This window comes from Pleuronectes platessa, chromosome 1 (assembly GCF_947347685.1).
Source record: "Pleuronectes platessa chromosome 1, fPlePla1.1, whole genome shotgun sequence".
NCBI classification, from domain to species: domain Eukaryota; kingdom Metazoa; phylum Chordata; class Actinopteri; order Pleuronectiformes; family Pleuronectidae; genus Pleuronectes; species Pleuronectes platessa.
The window spans coordinates 10,700,218-10,722,289 of record NC_070626.1 but is presented as its reverse complement, the minus strand read 5'-3'; the positions used below and the strand labels follow the sequence as shown (position 1 = coordinate 10,722,289).

The 22,072-nt window shown below is 42.5% G+C and overlaps 1 protein-coding gene across 3 annotated transcripts in view; it reads right to left on the bottom strand.

Moving 5' to 3' along the window:
• fto (FTO alpha-ketoglutarate dependent dioxygenase) overlaps window positions 1-22,072 on the bottom strand; it is a 119,145-nt gene that overhangs the window by 77,222 nt on the left and 19,851 nt on the right. For all 3 annotated transcript variants that reach the window (XM_053414508.1, XM_053414553.1, XM_053414436.1), the window contains 6 exons: window positions 21,074-21,151; window positions 20,009-20,981; window positions 16,522-16,647; window positions 12,560-12,639; window positions 11,566-11,709; window positions 4,249-4,368 (listed from right to left, as the gene is read on the bottom strand). In XM_053414508.1, coding sequence (XP_053270483.1) covers window positions 4,249-4,368; window positions 11,566-11,709; window positions 12,560-12,639; window positions 16,522-16,647; window positions 20,009-20,981; window positions 21,074-21,151 — 1,521 coding nt within the window. The remainder of the gene's footprint in view (window positions 1-4,248; window positions 4,369-11,565; window positions 11,710-12,559; window positions 12,640-16,521; window positions 16,648-20,008; window positions 20,982-21,073; window positions 21,152-22,072) is intronic.

Sequence of the window (22,072 nt, the reverse complement as noted above, 5' to 3'; positions counted from 1 at the left end):
ATTGCTGTCTAAACGCATTACGGGCAGGGTAAACTGTCCGTCGGAGGCCCCTGCTACTCCAGCGCCAATATGATAATCCATTCTCCGTCCTGGGGTTTCTTCCCCTGCGCCTGTGTCTCCACTCTGCCATACAAAACCAGATTGGATTCGCTTAACCTTTCCAGGACTTTGATCAAATGAGCTCACACAGCAATAACATTTACATTGACCCCCCACCCCATCCCTCCTCCCCCCTACACACACACACACACAACCTCTCTCTCTCTCTCTCTTTTTTTTCTTCCTCCCTGTGTCTGCCTCTACAGTCTCTCCCTACAGCTCACTATCCCTCCCTCCCTCTGCTACCGTCTCCCAAGCACCCTCCCTCCACACGTGCCGGGTCAATAACCTAATCAGCTATCGATTGCGACCTGGCCAGGCTGTGTACAATTGCAGTGCAACCCTCCTCGCCGGCTCAGATTGTTTGCAAAGACTGTTATTAAAGGGAGGGGAGAAGATGAAATGGTCACCAAGCACATCCTCGCACATATACACACACACACACACACACACACACACAGACACACACACAGATCCACACACAGGTATGCATGGAAAAAGCCATGCAGCCTCTGTTATAAATCAGAGGTAGGTTTAGTCACATAATGAGAAAATAAAAGTGTGTACTGCACATATTTGTGTGTGTGTGTGTGTGTGTGTGTGTGACCAAACCATTGGAAAACAGGGAGTGACAGGCCGGGTGAACAGAGTAGAGGAAGACATGGCCCCGATGCTACTTCCTGTTTTGTACATTTTGAATTATACAAATGTATTCAACGGAGTGGATCCCATTTATTATGAAAGTAGATTAATTTCCTTGATATGTGTTGAAAAGAATTCCGTCTACAAGGCTCGTTCTCCTGTCAAATAAGGGGGAAAGTGTGAGGGAGAGACAGGGAGATGTGGCGGGAGAGTGGAAGCAAGAGAACAAGAGGAAGAAAGTACATAGAGAGAGAGAGAGAGAAAGAGGGAGACGGAGTGCACTGAAATCTCTTTGCATCCGTGGTGGCTTTTGAAGTTGCGAGATGAGCAGCCACAGAAGTCAGGAAAGTGACAAATTAGGGAAAAAGCTATACTGTGCAAGCAGAGCTGCTAAATCAATTAAAGTCATGCAGAGTGCATACATTAACATCACTGGCACGCACACACACACCCACACGCGTGCACGGAAACACACACATGTGCATGCACACACAGGACAGGGAGACTTAAAATAAATAAGAGGGAGATGTGCTCATGGGCTCGCTTCTGTCGCTTCTCCCCCACAGTGAAAAGAGGAAAAGATAAAAAAATACCACACCGGTATTTAAAATATTCTGCATAAAGCCAAGACTCTCTGTCTATTGTCAGTCACACCAAAGCTATTCATTGTTGCTAGTTTAAAGAAATGTCACTATTTGTATGATAGCCATGATAGCAGCGTCCTGAGGGAACACAAAGCTGAGAAGCAGGCAGGTCTAAATGGAGTCCAGCACCCTGAATCAAAAGGGAAAATAAAACCTTTATGTTAATGTTCTTTTTCCACCCCCCCAGAAAAACAACCTTTAACTTAAATACACTGAAACCTCCACATTCACACACACACACACAATACCTTTCCCTGTATCTGGGCCTGAAATTGATTCAGAAACCCCTACTTTTTTGTGTCTATCAGGGAACCACATGAATTCATGAGGTACCAAAAAAGAGGCGCGCGAGCCAGTGGACTTGTTTTGTTTCGATTTCCTTATATATTTATTTATGTATTTTATCAAAATGTCATTCAAATGGAAGGATAAGCATTTGCATGACAACAGGCTGAGGAGCAGAGAGGGAGCCCCAGGGAGAGACAGTATCCATAAACAGGAGCTGGTCCCCCCACATTGCAATATTCTCCGCACAGACTAACAAACGCATACATAGCCCTGCGCATCCCACAACACTGTGTGCTAAATATGACAATAAAGAGGGGAAGGCTCCGCTGTTTGTATTGCTATTTTAGCAGGATAAAACAATAGGCTGTTTTATTGCTACAGCGCAGCATATAAAACAACACATTTTATAAACTCTATTTAAAGAGACATGTATTTGTTATTTTAAAACAACCCGTGGTGATATCAAATTTGACAAAAATAGTGCTGTATTAAAATATCCTCTGCAGGCAGAAACAGAAAAAAATCTAAATAAATAAATGGCAAACAGGCATCTGCGCCGGGCGGGTCACTCGTATTTCACTAAATTACACTGCGTTGTCAATTGCCAGCTTCAAAATGTAAAATATATGCAATAAAATAACGCAGATAGGAACCAACATAATTTAAATAACTCAAAGTAATTTAGAGAAATGTGTTTTAATCTGGCTGCAGAGAAGCCACAGCTATCAAAAGCTCCAAAGGGAAAATCTATAAGTCAGTCTATAAAGTGCTTTTCATCAGCGTATCAGGGGTCGATGCATGTATGTAAATATTGCTTGCCAGAGCAATAATGTTGTCTTTCATCACAATAGTGAATCGTTACATTTATGCGCTCACCAGTGTATTATTTTCTACACAGGTTCAATAAGCATTTCTGCAGGAGACATTTACTTGATATTGTGCGGGTTGACAGAATGCAATTAATAGTGTAATCAAATAACTCAGACTGTAAAATGTATGCTGCTATAAACACATAAAAGTAATGTCAAATGTAAAAAAATTATACTGTATTTGCAGACACAGGATATATAAACATATTTAATAATTTTATTGTATTAACCTTTTCCAGAAAAGGCATTATTTTTTACTTTTTCTTTGCTCTATCTTATAAATTCTGATGCTGAATTTCAGAAATCAACACGTGGACACGTTTGGACGTTCCCACACTGTGTCTTCGCTCGTCCATAAGACAGAAACCAAGACGCAGCAGCAGAGCCAAAGACCTCACATCTCACTGATGCCCTTTTCTAAATACAGGTCCAAATCACACACTTCATCTGGGCCCGGAGGTGGAGCTCTAGATGAGTTTAGCCCCTGTCTACTAACTCCCCCCCAACCCACCCTCGCCCACCCGCTGCCAGGCGGTTTGACTGAGAGAGAGGGAGAGAGGGAGAGGGAGAGACCATGACTAGAGCTGGGCAGTGTCAACAGCAGCAGCAGCACTGTTCTCCAGCCCCTGTCTTTATCCCCGCCTGAGCATTAGATGTGATTACTGCTCAGCACTCGACACTGACAGAGACAGAGAGCTCCCAGAGACAGCAGGAACGGGCGAGAGACATAAAGACACATACAGAGGAAGAGAGAGAGAGAGAGAGCGGGAGAGAGCAGGGAGGAAAAAAGGAGCACAGCTCTTTCGCTCCCTCTGCCGCTGCTACAGTGATACAAGAGTGCCCCCTGCTGCTTCTGGTGTCTGGGTGTTAAACACACACACACACATATGAACACAAACACACTCTGAAATCAAGCTATGAAAGAAGGATTGCGTAGAACGCGTGGGGAGGGAGAGAAAACGAGACCAAGCATGTATCTGTGTGTGTGATAGTGTGCTGTATATCTACTGTGTGTGCGCGTGTATGGCACATATGTACAGCACAGAGGAGTGAGTAAGATGACTTAATTATAAATCTGACATTACTAAGTGATTCCTTTTCTAACTAATAGCTGTGTGCCCATGTTCCTCTCTAATAAAACTTCTGTGAGGCTTCGACAAACACATGACGCTTCCTTCACAATGCACCTTGGTGGGAAGTGAGACAATCCATCATGTAATTTACTCACACACCCTCCTCTTGTGAGGAGCGCTATGTAGTGACAGATCACAAGCGGAGACATGTTGTGCATTTAGAGTTCAAAACCCTATTATTATTATTATCACTATTATTTTGCCTTTAAGGATATCTTTGCTCGCTCATATTTTTTGCATTTTGCCTTCAGATGTAATATTAAAATCAGGGTCATTAAGTAATGTTCTATAATTTCTTGAAGGAACTGCTTTTGGATAATTTACTTTTTTTTAATTATGTATTCTCACATATGTTTTGCATATATTATATAAAACAAGAATGGCGTCAGTGTAAATCCTGGGACACACACAGAAAAAAAATGTTAAGCTACAGACAGAGCCTTCAAATTAAGATGAAAACACGTCTCATTTGACCAATGTGAGTGTCACAGAATTGACGATACTCAGTGAACTCAGTCATGGTTATAAATCCAGACATGTGCCCAGCAGTGCGTCTGTCTGAGCGGACCTTACCATGGTTTCCAGGAGTTTCCAGTCATTCTCCAGCTGCTCCATTGGTCCGGTCCACCAGCTGCAGAAGCGGGCGTAGCGCCGGCCCTGAAACCAGTACTGCCGCAGCCACTCGAACTCCACCTGCAAGACGCACACACACGCACGCGCACACACACACACACACACACACACATGTTAAAACACAATGAAATGCTAGTTCAGACCGGCAATTTCCCCAAAACGTCTTCTAATCTCAGGATTTTTTCTAAAATAGTAAAACTTTACACACAATATTTGTTCGTATTACTGCAAATTATGAAACTATCATGTCAAGCATTTATACATGTGACTTAAAGTCATACATGTTTGTAAAAATGTAAAACATGAAAAACTGCTGTTAACCCAAATCTTTCGACAGATTTATTCCACAATTATTCATCATCTTAGAACAGTAAAAGTCAAATTAGTCTAAACAATTTTTCGTAACTTAAGAATGCAACCTCTATAACAAGCTCACAAGTTACATACACTACTTTAAAGAATAATGTAACTTACTGACATTTTAGTAAATTGAGTATAAATCTTCAGTATTTTTTTCTGTCCCATTTAAATCCAACATTTCTACTTGTAAAAAAATGTTTCATTGATTTAAGAAATTTCTTACAAACTGATAAAAAATATAAAAGATATAAAAAATATCTGAAAATGTTCCTACAACCTCTGAGAGATGACAAATAAATGTTGCCTTAAGAAATGTTTTTGTTCGTTCAAACTGAGGGAGATATTCTCATTAAATAATTGTATCCTGCATTCAGTCCTTATTAAAATGTCTCTGTACAGTGAGGACACTTTTTTTTTTAATTACAGGCGTTAAAAACAATACAAACATTGGTCGTCTCTGGGACTAAACTCTCACCCTTACCAAACACAGAGTGCACACACGCAACACATTCGCACACAAATTTGAGTATATCTAGTCACACCCACACACACACACACACACCCCCCCCCCACACACACACACACACACACACACACACACAAAAAAAGAGACACACCTTCAAGTCAGCACACCTGAGAACTCCACCCTCTTCCTCTTCTCATTCTCTTCCCTTCCTTCCCCTCCTCTCCCCACACCCTTGCTCCATCTGGAGATGACAGTCCCGGCTGCCGAACCGCTCCCCTCTCCTCCGCTGGGAGTGTTTTTCTTTCCTGCTCTTTTGAAGTGCTGATTTAATCCTCGCAAGGATGCTTCATGTAGCCAGGTGTAGCCCTATCTATTTCTAAGTGTGTCTCTCTGCATGCGTGTTTGTGTGTTTGTAGCTGCATGAGGATCAGTGTGTCGTGTGCCCCCGCAAGTGTCTGTCTACATAGGTGCGTTAGTGGCTTTGTTAATGTCTGTGCATACAATTGCTGCAGCGAGTGTGTATGTCAGAGATTGCCCCAATTGCTGCAAACGCAAATGTGAGACGCTGCGAGTTGCCCTCCCCCAAAACGTCCTACAAAGCATCATCCACCCAAAACAATGCACGCTCTATTACATTTTGACGCAGACAACTGTACAACACAAAACGTAGTCGCATACAAAGGACTCGCATATCAGAAGGGACTGAGAGCGCTATTGTTCCTTTTTCTGAAAACTACTTTGTTTATTGTTCTTCTAACACAGCATTAGTGAATGAGTACAGCAGAGCCTTTTTTGTAGCTATGAACTCACATAGTGACTAAAAGCTTTGAGCATTAGTTCACTCAAAAAGGTGTAAGGATTCCACGGGTGAATATGACCGTTTGCCTCTAGTTGTTTCGGTTCACTGATGTATCTGGCACCGATCATTCCACTCATGTAGCACAGACTTTTTTGGGATGAGCCTGTCATCAACTCTCATTTAACCCTGTCTCTGACAAATTATGTTCATATACAACTAATTTGTACTGGTTAATGAGTTCAGAGCAATGTCGGCTCCTAATAAAAAACACTGCACTCTCATACATTTCAATGAGGCCAGTCCACTGTTTCAGTGGGCAAGGGGTCAAACACCCCACAGTCATCTGGCACATCCCTTTCACGTGAACATGCTTCTATTGTTCACCTCACATTTTTGCAAGGAAAGACTATTGGGCACCATGTTAACTAGAATCACACTCCGCAGATACCTCTGCCAAGGCCCCACTGGCCTGTTCTGCAGCAAATTGCACACACTCCTCGATATTAAGTGCCTAAATGTACCTACATAAATGTAAAGTTAAAGAACTTGATAAGTAGTTCCTGGATCCACATTAAAATCAAAGGCTTCTTTCCTGAGCCATACCACATCCTTGCACCATGTTTCATGGTAATCCTCCGAGGAGTTGTTGCAAAATCTTGTCTAAAAACAAGGATACAAACTAAACGACAAATAAACGGACAGGGGTGGAAACATAACCTCCTTAGCAGAGGTAAGAAGATCTATATCCCAGCTGCTATGGCTGTTACAACAGGTACTGCAGTCAAATCAAATCCCCAATATCCAGGTTCATGCAAATTATGACAGTGAGACAAAAATATTAGAATTGTTGATATTTTTAAGTGATGAATAAATTACAGGTCACCTACCATCCTGCCCCCTGAGCAGGTTCACACAAAGGGAAGTCATTATTTGAATAAACAACTTGAGTGAGGTCTGTGTTGGGTAGAAGCTGCAAACAGTATCATCCTGCCATTTGCTTCCAAAGGGCTCTGATCACAGCGGGGATGACATGCAAGGACTGGGGCTTGTCAGGGAGAATACACAGCCAGTGGCACTGCTCAGCAGCCTCTCAGTCACTCCATACAACACACCCTTCAAAGAAATGTCATCCTTTATGGTCCCTTCAACACCCTCCAAATCCACTCCCCTTCGATCACTACAGCTCAAACACACAACAAAGCCTTTGAGCGCTGATATCGGACGTCCTTTTCTTTCTATCTGTCCCTCCTTCCATCTCTATGATTGTCTGCCTGTCCTTTAGTGAGAAGAAACCAACCTGTGTCTCCACTTTGAGCCGACATGGCTGCCTGTCCCCCACTGCGCAGGCCAGTGGTAGCCACAAAGCTGGCCATCCAAAGCGACTTAGGAGTGCTGGCCAGTGTGGCATTTGGAGTCTGGCCACCCAGCTGAGAGTAACCAAGAGGGGAACGCTGACTAAATGCCACCTTTCCAGGCAGACAGATCGAAAGTGTGTGTAAAAGAGAGAGTGATTGTTGGGGCTGATTTTTTCCTCTCTGAGATGGCGCAGGGGGAGCGAGAGGGGAGCTAGTGGCTCCCCTGCGGCAGTCACTGTCATCTCTCCAGGTGATGGACACACTAACTACACATTAGCCCAACATTAGTCGACCGGCCGCCCACCATGGCAACTCTGGAGTTAAAGCCAAGTAGCCCCCTTTTTTCCCCATTTAATGAGGCGCACCTTCACGGTATTCCCTGAGCGGGTCCAATCAATTTCCAGGCCAGGGCCCTGAGGTTGGAACTGATGAGAATGGGATCGATCCCACTCTGCCGTCCTCTGTTTACCTTTGCCGGCCTCCTCACACATCAGCTGAGTCCACCCAGCTCACAGTTTACTCTAATCACACTCTTGCAAGAGTGGTCATACAACGGATAGGTTATACTGTACAAACACATCCCGCTGTATACATTTCCACTTCTATTTATATCCATAAAATTGTGTTAAATTCCTTACCTCTTTCCCACAGAGGAAGGTAAAAGACGTCCTGCTGGCTTAACTGCCAATGGAAGAGAGTTCCTCTAAATCAATGTGACTAATCACTAAATTACAGTGGAATCAGTTCACTAAATCTGTGGTTAAATCCCGATTTTGGAGAACGCAGAGCAAGTGAAACCCAAATACCTTTAAAGCATTTTATCCCTTGTGGGAAGATCTTTATTTGTGTTGCACTTTCTAAACAAACTTACAAAGTACAAAGACATTAAAAACACCCAATAAACCTGCAGAATGAACAATAAACATGTCTCACGTGAATTAGAAACAGTGTCAAAGGGTAATAAAACTGGTAAATCCAGGAGGAATAACAAGCACAGACTGCAAACTGCAAGCCTAATATATTTTGAGAAGTGATTTATAAGATTACAATGATATTGCCACGATAAGCCCCTCAGCTAAGGTGTTCCAAGACCTGAGAGCCTGGGGGACACATTCTGGCCTGGAAAACAGGACATAGGAAGGTCACACACTCCTGCTTCCACACGGTTTACTTTCTGCCAGAACATGTGCGGAAACCTTGTCCCACCCTTCAATATTTACAGTGGGGGTCTAGCATCATTAGAAGGGGTCCCTCAGGGCACTCTGTCACACACCCACCTGGGAAGTGACACAGTGGCTTTAAATGAGACAAGACGTTTGTTTCTGGGATTAGCATTTCAAAGCCAAACATGCACATGGGGGCCGTGTGGCGATGCAATGTTAGACTTCCCCCCCACCCCCGCAGAAGACAGGAGGTAAGATTAAAAAGAGACAGTGAGAAGGGCCGTGCCTAACAAACAGGTTGGAGCTTCAGTTGTCCTCAGTTCTGTCTCCGTCTCCCTTCGACGCCTACTTCAACTCGACGTCCTGGCCCATCCCCGTACACGCAGGCTCAGATGGCAGACGCTCTGGTTCATCACAGTCAGATGTCAGACCCTCCTGTGTCAACCTCCTTCCCTTTGCACCGCATTGCACGATATCTGTGACACGTCAGCTGGTGCTAACTTGCTGTTTAGCGCTTTTAAGGAGAGGCCCATAAGGCACTGCTCAGGTCAGGCCGCCTGCGTGTCTCCTGCTTGTTCACTTCTTGGTCGTCCATGTCAAACACGACCTGCGCAATATGCACCCGCCAAGAACCGAAGTGTGCCACCATCATAAATAACTCCAGCAACAATACATCACATAAGTGGGTGTTCTGCTCTCGTGGGCAACTCCAAACAAATGGCCACATCGATCATTGTGAGCGCCAGGTAGGGTGGGATTGAGCCCCCGAGAGTACCCCCCCACCCCTTACTTAAACATTTACACACACACATAGGTTTTTTTGAATAGCGTTGTATTTTTCCTGAATAAACCTTCTTTGTCCTCCTGGTGGGGGACAATACTTGGTAATCCTGTGGCGCTATGCGGCAAACTAGCAGGTGCTGCTAGTCCAACTAGCGCAGCACTCCCCCTGACACAGACAGCCCTATTGTTTGGCAGTGCTGAATAATTAATATTGTCTACAACCTTTAAACAACCTTACGTCAGACTCATCTGTCATGGCATCCCACTGAGAGGCCTGGGCGCTAGCATTCGGCTAGGATGTGCGCTTTGAGCCCAGGGGTGTAAAGGGGGAGAGGTGAAGTGCTATATTAACTGTTGGCCTGCGGCAGGCTAACACAGGCGGTTGATGGCTCCGCAGACGGCCCCTCGCGTTCTTCTTTTTTGACCTCACTCCATCCCTCAATACCCCAAGCCAGCATCACTCATTATTGTGTGTGAAAAGGGGTTAAGGAGGGGAGTGGGGCATGACTCCATCTTTAGATAACATATGGAGAGGCTATTGCCTTACAATCCATCACAGGCCTGGACAAATGAGAACAACCTGGAATTCATATTGGAGGCCCTTCCTTGAGTAGAAACAACAAGGTAAGTAGAAGGGGGGGACTGGCCAGCTCACATTCAGTTGTTTACAAAGCTTTCACCTGTTAAGAGGCAACTGAAAGCATGGTCAGGAACTCCCATGATGCAAAGGGAATGCAGAAGACAAATCAAACCATTCTACTTCCGATTTCAATCACCTGTTTTACTGTATTGTTTGAGTCCTGGATTTTAATTTCAATTGAGGTACTTGGGATAGTAGCAAAGTATAAGTAAACTGGTTTGATATTATCCCACTAGCTCAACTAATTAGTATTTGTTCTGGACTGTGTAAGCAGGTGTGTAAATCTAAAGCAAAAATGCCGGTTTGCTTAAATAATAAACATATAAAAAAATAAAAATATACATTATGTCACAACTTTATGTTGCTCAGATAATTATTGATGATGATCCATATAAACTTCATTGTCTTGTTCTTTTTCTTATTTGTTTAGGGGGGGTGTAGTGCAGGTTTATTGGTTTTATCATAACACCAACATTTGGAACAGTAAAGAGAAAAACACTAAAGAACATGTTGGACTTGACTTCACATAGAACTACTATAGGAAAGAGGTGAGGGTTTGTGTATGCATGTGTTTCTCCCGCAGTCTCAACGTCCAGAGTTTAATCTGTATATTTACAAAGTCCGGTTCAGTCTCCCCACAAGCCCAACACAGTTTAGTTCAATCCTGTTCAAACATATACAACAAAAATAATCAGTTCTGGATATTTCTGCGGATCTTTATAAACCAACAACTCAGGAAAGTAAACAGAAAGAGAAACGTCTGTGTCCCTGCAGTAACAACAGCGTTCATATAAACAATATGTTCAGGGTACTCTCTGTACTGTCGATGATCAAGTCAAACATAACCTGCTCCAGAGCAGGTTATGTTTGAGTTAACAGATCAATGTTTAGAAAACCACCATCTACTGACCAATCATCTTGGTTTATGGTATCACCATTCCTACAAGATCCCATGGAGCTTAGTGGGTAGATCAAGAGATGCTCTTAAGTGAACTATCACATTCAGAGACCAACAAACCCTTTGACTTTGCATGTTGACTTTTTGTATTATGGCCGAGGGTAAGCTCAACAGCTGGAGTGTAAGTGGAGAGGATCCCTTCTTTCTTCTTCATTTCCCTTTTTTCTGCTGACTGCAGATATGTCGAACCATTTCATAGTGCTTTATTTACCAATATCTACATACAAGGTATCTGACTGAAACACTAAAGTGTGTACTCGCTGTACTTATAAGATATGAGAATAAGCCTACTCACCATTTTGAATTACATTTTGATATTTATTTCACACTGTGTTGTAGTGAACTCGCTCAGGAAAACCAAGGTTGACCAAGTTGAGAAACACCATTGTGTGACCGCTTAGTCTGACTGCAGTTTTTAGGCTTAATAAAGCCAGATAATGAAAAGATATCTTGAGGTTTGTTGAATTCCAGGTATTTCCAAACACTGGTTTAGGTCTCGTGCTTAAATGTGGAATATCAGGATAAATCACGGTGACAGCAGGTTTCAATACAATTTAACACATATAGACTAAACAGTGTCTGTGCAAATAAACCTTCAGAGTTCCACACACTCAAAAAGGAAAACATGGAAAGACCACAGACTAATGTGCGCCCAATCATGCAAGACATGCACATATACAGACACACATGAACACACCCATGTTAAAAAGAAAGAACACCACCATGTCCCCACCTCATTGTGAATCTCCTCACAGTGCTGTAGCGTTGTTGGCAGCAGGGCCAGCAGGCTGTGGGAGCCTGTCTCTGGGTCAGTGTGCAGGTTAGACAGGGCCTCTTGGCAGCGTGACTGGATGTAGGTCAGGGTCCCACTGGAACACTGGTAGGGAAGGGACAGAGCCAGTGTTGTACAAATAATGTCCATGCAGGGTTTACGCCTTCAACCCATGGTAGACGAGGTCTCAATGACTACTATATGCTGTACTATTAAATACATTCACTTCTTGAGTATAATTGTGTTAAACATTTTTTACAGTTCTTATTTAAGGGATCATATGTACATTTTTAAGTGGAGTGGAGGACTTATGCTTATGTGCTTGTCTGAAAAGCTAACACAACCCGTCGAGCCAAATAAGGTTATTTTGTCTTTGTGTAATTTTTTATTTACATCCTGTTTTATTTTGTGTTCTGACCTTTCCACTTGTTTCAGACACTTGTGTTTGTGTCCCCCGCCCCTGTCTCCACCTGCGTCTTGTGAGTCACTTCCCTTTAGTATATAGGCTTCCCCCTCGTCTCTGTCAGTTGCCAATTCGTCTTTCTACCCCTGTGTCAAGAGTGCCAGGATTTATTCCATTTATATTGCGTTTTCTGACCTAAGCCAGTTTTTGGGCTGGTTTGCTTCACTGTCTGCTTTCCTGTGTACCAACCATTTTTGTATTATGGACTTTCAGTTTACCTGTTGCCCTCCGAGTCCTGCTTTTGAGTCCAACCTCCTTCTAGTCTTTACAAAAGCTTTACTAAAATATATTACTTTTTCCAGATAAATTACCATAAATAATAAAATTAAAGATACATTTAATTTATTATAGATATATATTTAAAAAAAAGCTTTTAACAAGACACCAGTTGAAGTCCTTCCCTAAAACAGAGTGTAAGCACCAGCAGCCGACCTTATTGAAACCAATAAACAATATGTTGTGTTTTCCTTCTCAGGCCTGTTTGCTTCTCACCTCGGCCACTCTGTGTGTGGAGCTGAATCGTGCAGAGTCTCCAGCTAGGACACAGTGCTGGTGGGTACTGTTCAGGTCATCTGGTAAATACACAAAACAGAAAATCATCACAACATAGTACCAGTACAACCAGGAATAGCCCATTCATCCGACAGAAATAATCAAACCAAAATACAATAAGCGCAACGAGTGCTAGAAGATGTCGTACTTTGATATGGGGTTTATTTTTATTGCAATATAGAATAGAGGAAACTATATAAAGCAAAATAACTGATAAAAACAGAAGAACAGATGAAAGGCAGAGTGATAATGAACATGACAAGTAAATCACCTTGTACTCCCAGATAGATTGCGTTTGGTCCAGCACTGAATCGAATAGAATGAGCAGCACTGTACTATAATTTTAATTAACAAACAAAACCAGATCGCACTCAATCTGTCAAGATGGAAGATCCACACCGACAAACATTTGTCCAATATCGCAGGAGCTTTACAAAGAGGCCTTACTGCTGTTTCCTGTGTATCCCTCCATGTGTTTCTTTGTGTGTATAGATGTTTCTCAGCTCTGCCATTATTTGCCTCACACCAATAATTAATTTAGCCATGACAGAGCTGTCATTCACACCACATGTGCATATTTACACCCGCCTTGAGCAAGAGTACACCGGCTAATGCCTGTGATTTGAAAGTCAAACAGCCAAATGCTTTGGGAGAAAGATATTATTGTTTGGTGGGAGGGAAAAAAAAGGATGGTGACAAACAAAACAACTTGCCGGTGTTTTCTTCACCCTGATGAGATTGTGAGGGATTAGGTCTCTGGGCAGAATTACTCTGCGTCTTTAAAACTGTTTATATCCAATAACAAATTATCTCCATCAATCTGTTCTTTTCTTGGCGCGTCTGATGCGTCAGTGGGATCAGGGGGGAGTAGAGGCAAACTCGATAACTGTAATAAATATTTATCTTTCTTTCAACCCCTGCGCCTGCTGCCACTTGTCCTCCTTTTCCAGGAAGCAGGCTTTTAAATATATTGGGTCAACTCTTTCCCCCAGTCCCTCTGTGCATTGGGAGCAGGAAATCTGATTATTGAACAGGCCTGGTGTCAAGACTTGCATTGTTCTTTTTTAACCACTGAAATTCCATTTGGGTGGAAATGATGGTGATTCAATTTGCCTCCAGCAGCTCAGACATTAGCAGTTCAAAAGGGCCACCCTGCGACATATAGTGCTGAAAAGACATTATGGTGTCTGTGGTTGTACACCATTGTAGTTTTCTTTTGACACCACAAAACTACTTATCATATGGTGTATGTCACCAAAACACAGGTGCGATTTATATCCTCTTTTTAGCGGTGATCATTCTGTTGTCGTGTACATGCATGTGTCGGACACGTGAGTGAGGCCATGTGCTTCCTTCAATAAGCAGGGGACAGGATTCTTTGCATGTGTGGGAGCATTTATTTTTGTGCACATGAGCTGTGCAAATTTATAGGTGCGTGCATATGTCCGTGCACCGTGCCAAGTCTTTAATGCAGGTAGACGGACAAAAGCGAAAGACGGCCAAGGACTGTGTGAGCCGCTATCGTTGTGCAGCAGTTGGCCTCTCAAGGGCGTGCTCACCAAGTGGAGCATAAATCCCCACTGATCCGCGACAGTCAAGTCCCATTAGAATGGTCTGCACAACAGCCCATCACTCTATTATCATGGCTGGCCTGAAACTGACTGTTCTATTGTAAATCTTATCCAGCTAAAGGAGGTTGGCTTCAAGCCCTTTATATTAGGTACAGACACTGCCGCTCACGCATGAAAACATTGTAGCTTCAAAGAGTCAACTTCTGGAATTGATTAAAAAATTCCTCTTTCTCACTTGGACAGGAACTTATTCAGATTGACAAATACTGACTAGTGGAGTATTTTTTTAATAAAAAAACAAATTGAAATTACCCAGACCCATGACTTTGTACTTTGCAGAAATCCTGTCATAAATGTCCTCTCGGTTAAATATCTACAACCTTTACACCTGGATGTGGTCAGTTTGTTCTAGTAACACTGACCTATCATTTCAAGGGCCATAAGATTGGATGGAATTTATTTGTGAATTTGTCATCTTCAATGTTAAAGTCCTCATTTCCTCAGATGCTTTAAATACTGTTTGACAAACTCATATCAGGCTGTCATATGCCCTTTACTCAAAATGGCCTCTGTCTAGCCTCTACCATAAAGGCCTGATTGATGGAGGGCTGCTGAGATCGTCGTCCTTATGACAGCATTCGGTCTAGTTGTCCAAGAATAAGATCCTTCATCCTCCATCTTGAGACAGACCTTTCACATTTTGTCTCACAGATATCAATAGAGCTACTGCTACTAAGCATTACCATACCCTTTTTTATGACAATAAATATTATCAGGTGGCAAATAATATTGACACTAGTAACAACAATAACCCCTACAACTCTTGAAATACGAAGGTAAATATTGTATACATAATAATTTTTTTACATTTCATTTTTCTTGAAGCTAATCCAAACCTCTCCTCTAGGAATTGTGCATTTTTTGTAAAAATAAATATTCTTCTGAGTTTAGAAATTGATCTGTTGCTGAAAGACGAAATTAAAGTTAATAAATAGAACACAAAGACCTTATACGGAGCATGTATATGTACTAAATATAGGCTTTTAGATTATGTAGGTTACATCCTCCTAACTCTAAACCCTTCAATTCAGAAGTAACATCTTCACAGTGTATTTATGATATTGACATTTCAACAGAGGGCACAGGTAGTAGATCAGTCTCATCATAGAAAAACACTGACAGCATATGTGATTGTGTCTAAGATGGATATACTTATTTACTGTTGAAGGGATCAAAACAGTGATCTTTTAATCACACAAAAGCTTCTAATCACAAGGTCAAATACTTATGCAGTATTCATCATATATGTAGGCTAACAGATTAGACCAAACAAAATGAGAAAATATGGAAATAAAGAAGATTATCTTGGTGTATTGATTTGACACAAATATTACTATAATATCACTAATAATAATGCTGTGGTAGCTGTTGTGAGTCCAGCAGGTGGAAAGATGGAGTTTTAAAACACATGCAGGAGACACATCTGTTGAAAGACAATTAGTTAGAAGTAAAAAGTTAATGGAAGAGAGGACTGATTGGGATGGATAATAACACAATTTCATAAATTATTGCAATAGTATTTTCATCAATATAACTGGTTCAATGTGTATCGATATATTGCTTATGAATTGTATGTAAGCACAGTGAGGATGCATAATACATAATTGAGCTACCTCACGCTTGTGACGTGTTTAACTGTTTATCAAGTGATTGTCATTCCCTCCTCATGAAGAGTTTAGAGCAAAAATCGGATTTTAAACATAAAATAAATAATAATCTGACATTAATGATAATTATCCACATGTTTTTATCTTGATATATGTGACAGAATGTCCTCACATTCAGAAAACATGGGAAAGCTGGGAAGGCGAAAGAGAGGCGGGTGAAGGCGGCTACAGCAGCCAAAAGCATTAAGCTTTGATTTACACCCCTGTGGCCTGCTGTCTGTCCTCTCCATAGAGACATACTCAGCGCTGGGTCATAGGACTTCAAAAAATAACATTTGGTTTTCCTAACCTCTCTAATGCACACAATTTCATGGCACCTTAAAGCTCCGTGTTCGGGCCAAGTAACCCCACTCGCACACGAATGCACACGCACTCACGCACATACACACACACCCACACACACACCTCAGCTCCATTCCACAGCATGAGAAGTGGGACTGGAGTGCATCCTTCTGCCATGGGTCATTTGGGACAAAGTAGAAGAAACACTAAAACACAGGGAAACAAAAGGGTTCCTCCCTCCAAAGTCAGACATGGTGGTGAGTGTGGCTGAGCTGTGTGAGCAACGTGTTTACATGAGCATATGCAGTGTAAGATTTACTACCTCTCATGTAATAGCAGTCTCCAGACTCCAGTGGCAGCGCCAGGCCAGGTGTGTGGATGTCCCAGGCCACCTTGAGCCCAATCCTCCAGCTTGCCTTCTCATCACTGCTTCCTTCACTGCTCTCACCTGTCAGTCACACACAGCTCAACTCACTGTTACATTCAATTTTACAATTATCTCCACATTCCAGGCATTGCATTGATGCTTTCACGCTCTGGGTGTAGAAATGTCATAATTGTAGTTATATTTCAGATGCAGTTTTCAGACATGAACTCGGAATAAAGTTTGCTTTTCACATATGAAGAACACAGTAGGGTATTGTCTGGGTTTGATGCATTTACACCAACAGGAACATCCGGAACATTCAGGTGGCATCTGGGTAGAGCATATAAATTCGGCTACAGAAAGAGAAGTGTTTTTGATTATAGCAGATTGAAGATGGTAGAAGAAGCCACTGCCTCAGCTGTTGAGTTTGTTGTTGACAAAAATGCTACAAGCTTTTGGACCCAGCCATAAAATCAGCAATAGGGTCGAAAGAGATATACAGGTAAGTCGAATTATTATATATATATATATATATATATATATATTCTTATAATTTTACAGCCAAGCACTGTGGGATTTTCCTGTTGTATTCTTACATGGGTTCACTCAGACAACAAAAATTCACTGATTAAGAGCAATATTAATGTTATTAATTAATATAGTATAATCAACAATTTTTTGCACATCTGCAAATGTAAATACATTAAAAGGAAAATTTGAATTAGTGTAATCAAGTCCAATAACAATGCCCATTTATTAATTGTTGCCAAAAAAACAAGTTAAATGAAACAATATAAAGCATTACTACTTTGAACAGTAACAAATGTAATGGTTGAATCCATACCACCCAAACAATGGATGTTAGATGTGCGGAAGAATCACTTAGAAGCCGAGTAGAAGTGATATGTGTGGCTGTGATCTTATTGGCTGTTAGCACAGGAGCTTTACGCTATCATTATGCTGTGCAAGAGGAAATAGTTGGATAAAAGCCCTTGATGGTCTTTAGTGTGTTATTAGACAGTAGGTATCCTATGATACTCCTGTTTCTGGGGCCATTCACTGTAACCACCTCCCCTGTTCTCCTCTCTCCTTCCATTCTTACATGGCGTACTAAGAAAACAAGATTTGGCTTGGCTGGCCAACACCCTTCAACAAAATCAATACTAAAGTCTTTCTAGGCCTCTCTACCCCGCAGCTGCCTTTTCCTTTGCTCAGCACGGATAAATAGTAACTTAATTTCCAGCCATTGTGCTCTGAGAGCCAGCTAATGACAGCACTCCCCAAGGCTTCAGGAATGGTGGAAGTTCATCCTCCATGTGCTGGAAAACGCTCAGTCGTGGCAGATTCCTTTGGATCAGCGCAGCGGAGGAAAAAACACAGCTCAGAACACTTGTCTGGCTAGGTAAAAATAAAAGGTGAGGCTGCTCAAAGAGACATAAAAAAGGCTCTCTCAGGTGACATGCAAAGATTTTATCTCCGTAAATCTAAGATGCCTAATGTAGTGTGTTTCTTTCTTCTCGAAAAGTGCAACATTCCTCGAGGTAACAATTTCCTTAGCTGGTTCTGTGAGCCCTGTTCAGCAGCAACTGGAATATATCTCTGTGGCGCTCGGCTCAGACTTTCCTCTCTAAAGTCTGGAGCTGAGGGGTCACTCAGAGCTCGAGACGACACAGCTGCTATGCACGGCAATATGATTCAGCACACTGTTTGAAGCTCGTGTTCACAGGGTCAGAGTTGAAATGGCTTAGAACAAATCATCGAAGCAGACCTCCAGAGCAGGTGTTTCTGGTTAAGAAACCCCAATGAAGAAAGAGCAGCTGTAAAGTGTGTTGGGATGTCAGAGCAGTTGGCACTACACCTGTGTCATACTGTAAAATTAAAGTCTCAGGACACAGATGAGAGTGGTCACCTTTAACAGTGCAGTGCATGTACAGCAGTGGTTCTTAAACTGGGGAGGGGGGGCATAGAGCCACGACAGGAGGGAGGGGTGGATGCTGAAGGGGAACATTTGGAGTGAAACTAAAGCTGTTTTCAGACATAAACTCCGGAAAATGTCTGGACAAATGGGTTCACACACCATCCAGACTTTACCTTTCACATATGTACAAAGCAGCAGGAAATAGTCCAGGTCAGACACAGTCACAACGACAGGGAAATCTAGGTAGCGCTCAGGTGAGGGGATCTTTATAATGTATAAATTCTGCTGACGAAGTCATGTGTTTTTGTTCAGAGCACATTGACAAAAGAGCTCTTAAATCTTGTCTTTCTTCTTCTTGATCTTCTACATGTATGGCACCTCTCTTTTATCCTGGGATATTTATATTCTATAGTTATCAATTTTACATCTATTGGGTAATAGAAACATCATCAACATGCTCACTTTTCTCTGGACATAATCCTGTTGTATTCTCACATGGGCTCACTTGGACACTCTCCAGAGATTTTACTAGGGGGCTGGTGGGAAAACTCCAGAGAATGTTTGGAGGAACTGAGTCACACATATTTGCATTATTCTATACAGTCCATCAGATAATATCAGCACAATGACCTGAGTTCAGTGCATTTCTGCAGCTTAAGATAAATTTTAATAAAGAGTAATGGACAAAGAGGCTTCATTAATCCGTTAATGTTCTGAGTATTCTTTTTACATTACAAAAATATGGTTGTATGGTTGTGCATTGCATTGTATTACATCCTATCCAAATTTGTCTGAAAAGAATAATATAAATTACAACGACCTTAATTCAGGTATAACCCTTCACATGGTGGTTCTCTCCTCTTCAGCTGTTTTGAATATTCTCTAGAAAGCAAAGTTCTCCCCTGGCTTACACTCTATCAGCTCCATCAGCAAATACGATAAGCTCTTGAAAAAGTGCACATTCCGTAATTAGGAGACAACGTTTTATCCATTACGTACAGTCAGGAACACTTTTCAAAGCAGGGCTCATTATTCCATATCAGATAATTGCACATTGATCATTTCTTGGGGAAATGATTTAGATGAGATGCAGTGCGTGTGATAAGGCCTGTTTGCTAGACTGCACCATTGAGCGCACGTTAAGAGCTCAGATCTAAATGTCTGTGATCTCCCAACGCAAAGTCAGTGATAAGGCTGTCGGCGGCCAGCTGGTGATGACATTTGATAATGCCCTGACACTATCACACAGACAGATCTAATGGTTGCCTCACCAGAGGCCATGTCTACAGCTGCAACAGCGCTGCTGTAGGGCCATAATACACAAGGTTAGCTGCATCTGATCCACTATAAAGCAAATTAGATAAGTTGATGGGATACTGAAGTGAAAAAGGGAATCTTAATTTCAGAAACCAACTCCCATGATCTACTTTGAATGAAGTTGTTTAGGATTTAAATGACAGATTCTAAAGTGTTTCATCTGAGGTTCACAATGTTCAGTCTTTGTCACACAGCTAGAACCCTTACCTTTGTCACTGTGACAGCTATAGCTGTAAACGGCCACTGGTGAATGAGAGACCAGGTTCTCATCATGGTGCCACCCTACCGCCATTTTCCCCATGCCGTAGTATGGCTCCTCTTTCAGATGGCTCATTGCTGCTGGGTCCATGTAGTTGAGTAAGGTGACATTGAACTTGGCCGGACCGGTGCACACCTGTGGCGGACTGGGCTGGGAACATCCCTGCCTACTTGGCTGTTCCTCCTTGTCCTCAATGTGGTGATCTGACAGGCTGTGCTTTATATGGGTCACAGGTTTCTCTTGGAGCCCCAGTTCCACAGGTTCAGTATCTGTGCCAATGATGGTCTTGGTCGCCCAGCTCTGACATTTCCCTTCACTTAGTTCCAGGCCTGCTGCAACACTGGATTCACTTGGTTTGGCCTGGGAGGACTCTCCCTCCTCACTGCTTGGTTTTGACTCAATGTCCCACTCCTCACTCTGCTTGGACTCCGTGTCCCCTTCCTCACTCTGTCGGGACTCTGAGTCCCCTCCTTCACTGTTCTTGGAGTCTTCACTATGTTTAGATTCCGTGTCACCCTCTTTACCCTGTTTGGCATCTACCTCCCCCTTTGCACATTGCGTTACCTTGTCTCCTTCTCCTTGAGACACGTCTGAGCAGAACAAGGTGTTAAGCTCCCACAATGCTTTGCAAGCAGCACTCAAGTCAGGGTCACAACAGTTTAGTCCTCTGACCTCAGCGTCCTCACTGTGCCAGGGGATGGCAAAGAGCCGCGTGTCAAGATAGCGATAGGTGTGGCCAGGCTCTCCCAGCAGAACCCGTGACACGGCGGTGAATACATCTCGTTCACGGACGCGAACCAGATCCCTCAGTAGGCAGCCCTTACTTCTAAGGGTGAGCATAGCTGCCTGCACCCGGCCATGGAGCTCAGCAGGCAGCGAGCAGGATCTCCTCACAACCAGGCCAGTGTAACTGGAATCCCACTGGGAAACAGAAGACATTTTCATCAAAATGACACTAACACAATTTTACTAGCTTTACATTTACAAACATTTTCTGAGTGTGGCTGACTCACCAGGTGCTGAAAGCCCCGGTCTGAAGGTCCCAGAAAGGGGATCTTCTGATCTCCCAACTCATGGAGTAGCTTCCGCCTCTGTGGAGCAGAACACAGTAGAACAAGCTGATAAGCAGCTGCAATAATCTGTTGCATTTAGCTACTTTGTGTTTTTAACAAACTATCTTTTATTTCTAAGTTAAAATGGCCTGGACTTTTCTTTTCTAATCTGACACTTTCAGTATAGAGCTTTTCGTCAGAGGTAGGAGGTTTATCGGCAAAAATTACTTCTGTAACCCAATTGCTGAGTCTAAAAAAAACAAATTTACATAGCTAAAGCCAAACTCCAGAATACTTTTAGTTTTTGCATGCACCCCTATTTGGTAGAAGTCTGATATGTCCTAACAGAAATCACACAACTGAATCAAAAGGGGCTTTAAGTTTCTGTTAATGAACGAGATTTAACAATTGATGCATTCAAACCCAGCCGCCATATCACAGAAACCTGGTAACTACTCATTTTCATTGACGTCTCACAGTTTTATGATTTTTTGCAAACGCTGCTGTGGGGGTTCCTCACAACCTTATAAAAGTTGGCCTGTGCCATATAGGGCTGCTCCAATATAACTGTTATAACCTGGTGGACGGATCAAAGTGCCTTTCATTGGGCCACATTCCACTCTGACCTGTAAATCCAATGGCAACTGGCATAAAAACTGTATTCCCAAATAAATTTCACAACCGTTTCCCCAGCCTGCCCCATTTTCCCTCCTGTGTGAGCTTGTGTGAGTTTTACTGTGTGTTCACTCTGTATGGTGTCTCAGCACCAGTAGAAGGACAACTGTCACCAGCACGCCACTATCTTTTACATCTCTTAAAGTTTTGGGGAACAAGCCTGTTGATTCACCAAAATAAGTTCGGACTTTTAAAGGAAATTAAAATATCCTGGTAATAACCCCGAAGTACAGGTATAAAGAGGATGTGTCCCAACTTAAAAGGAAGCTGTTTCAAAAAAGAGGG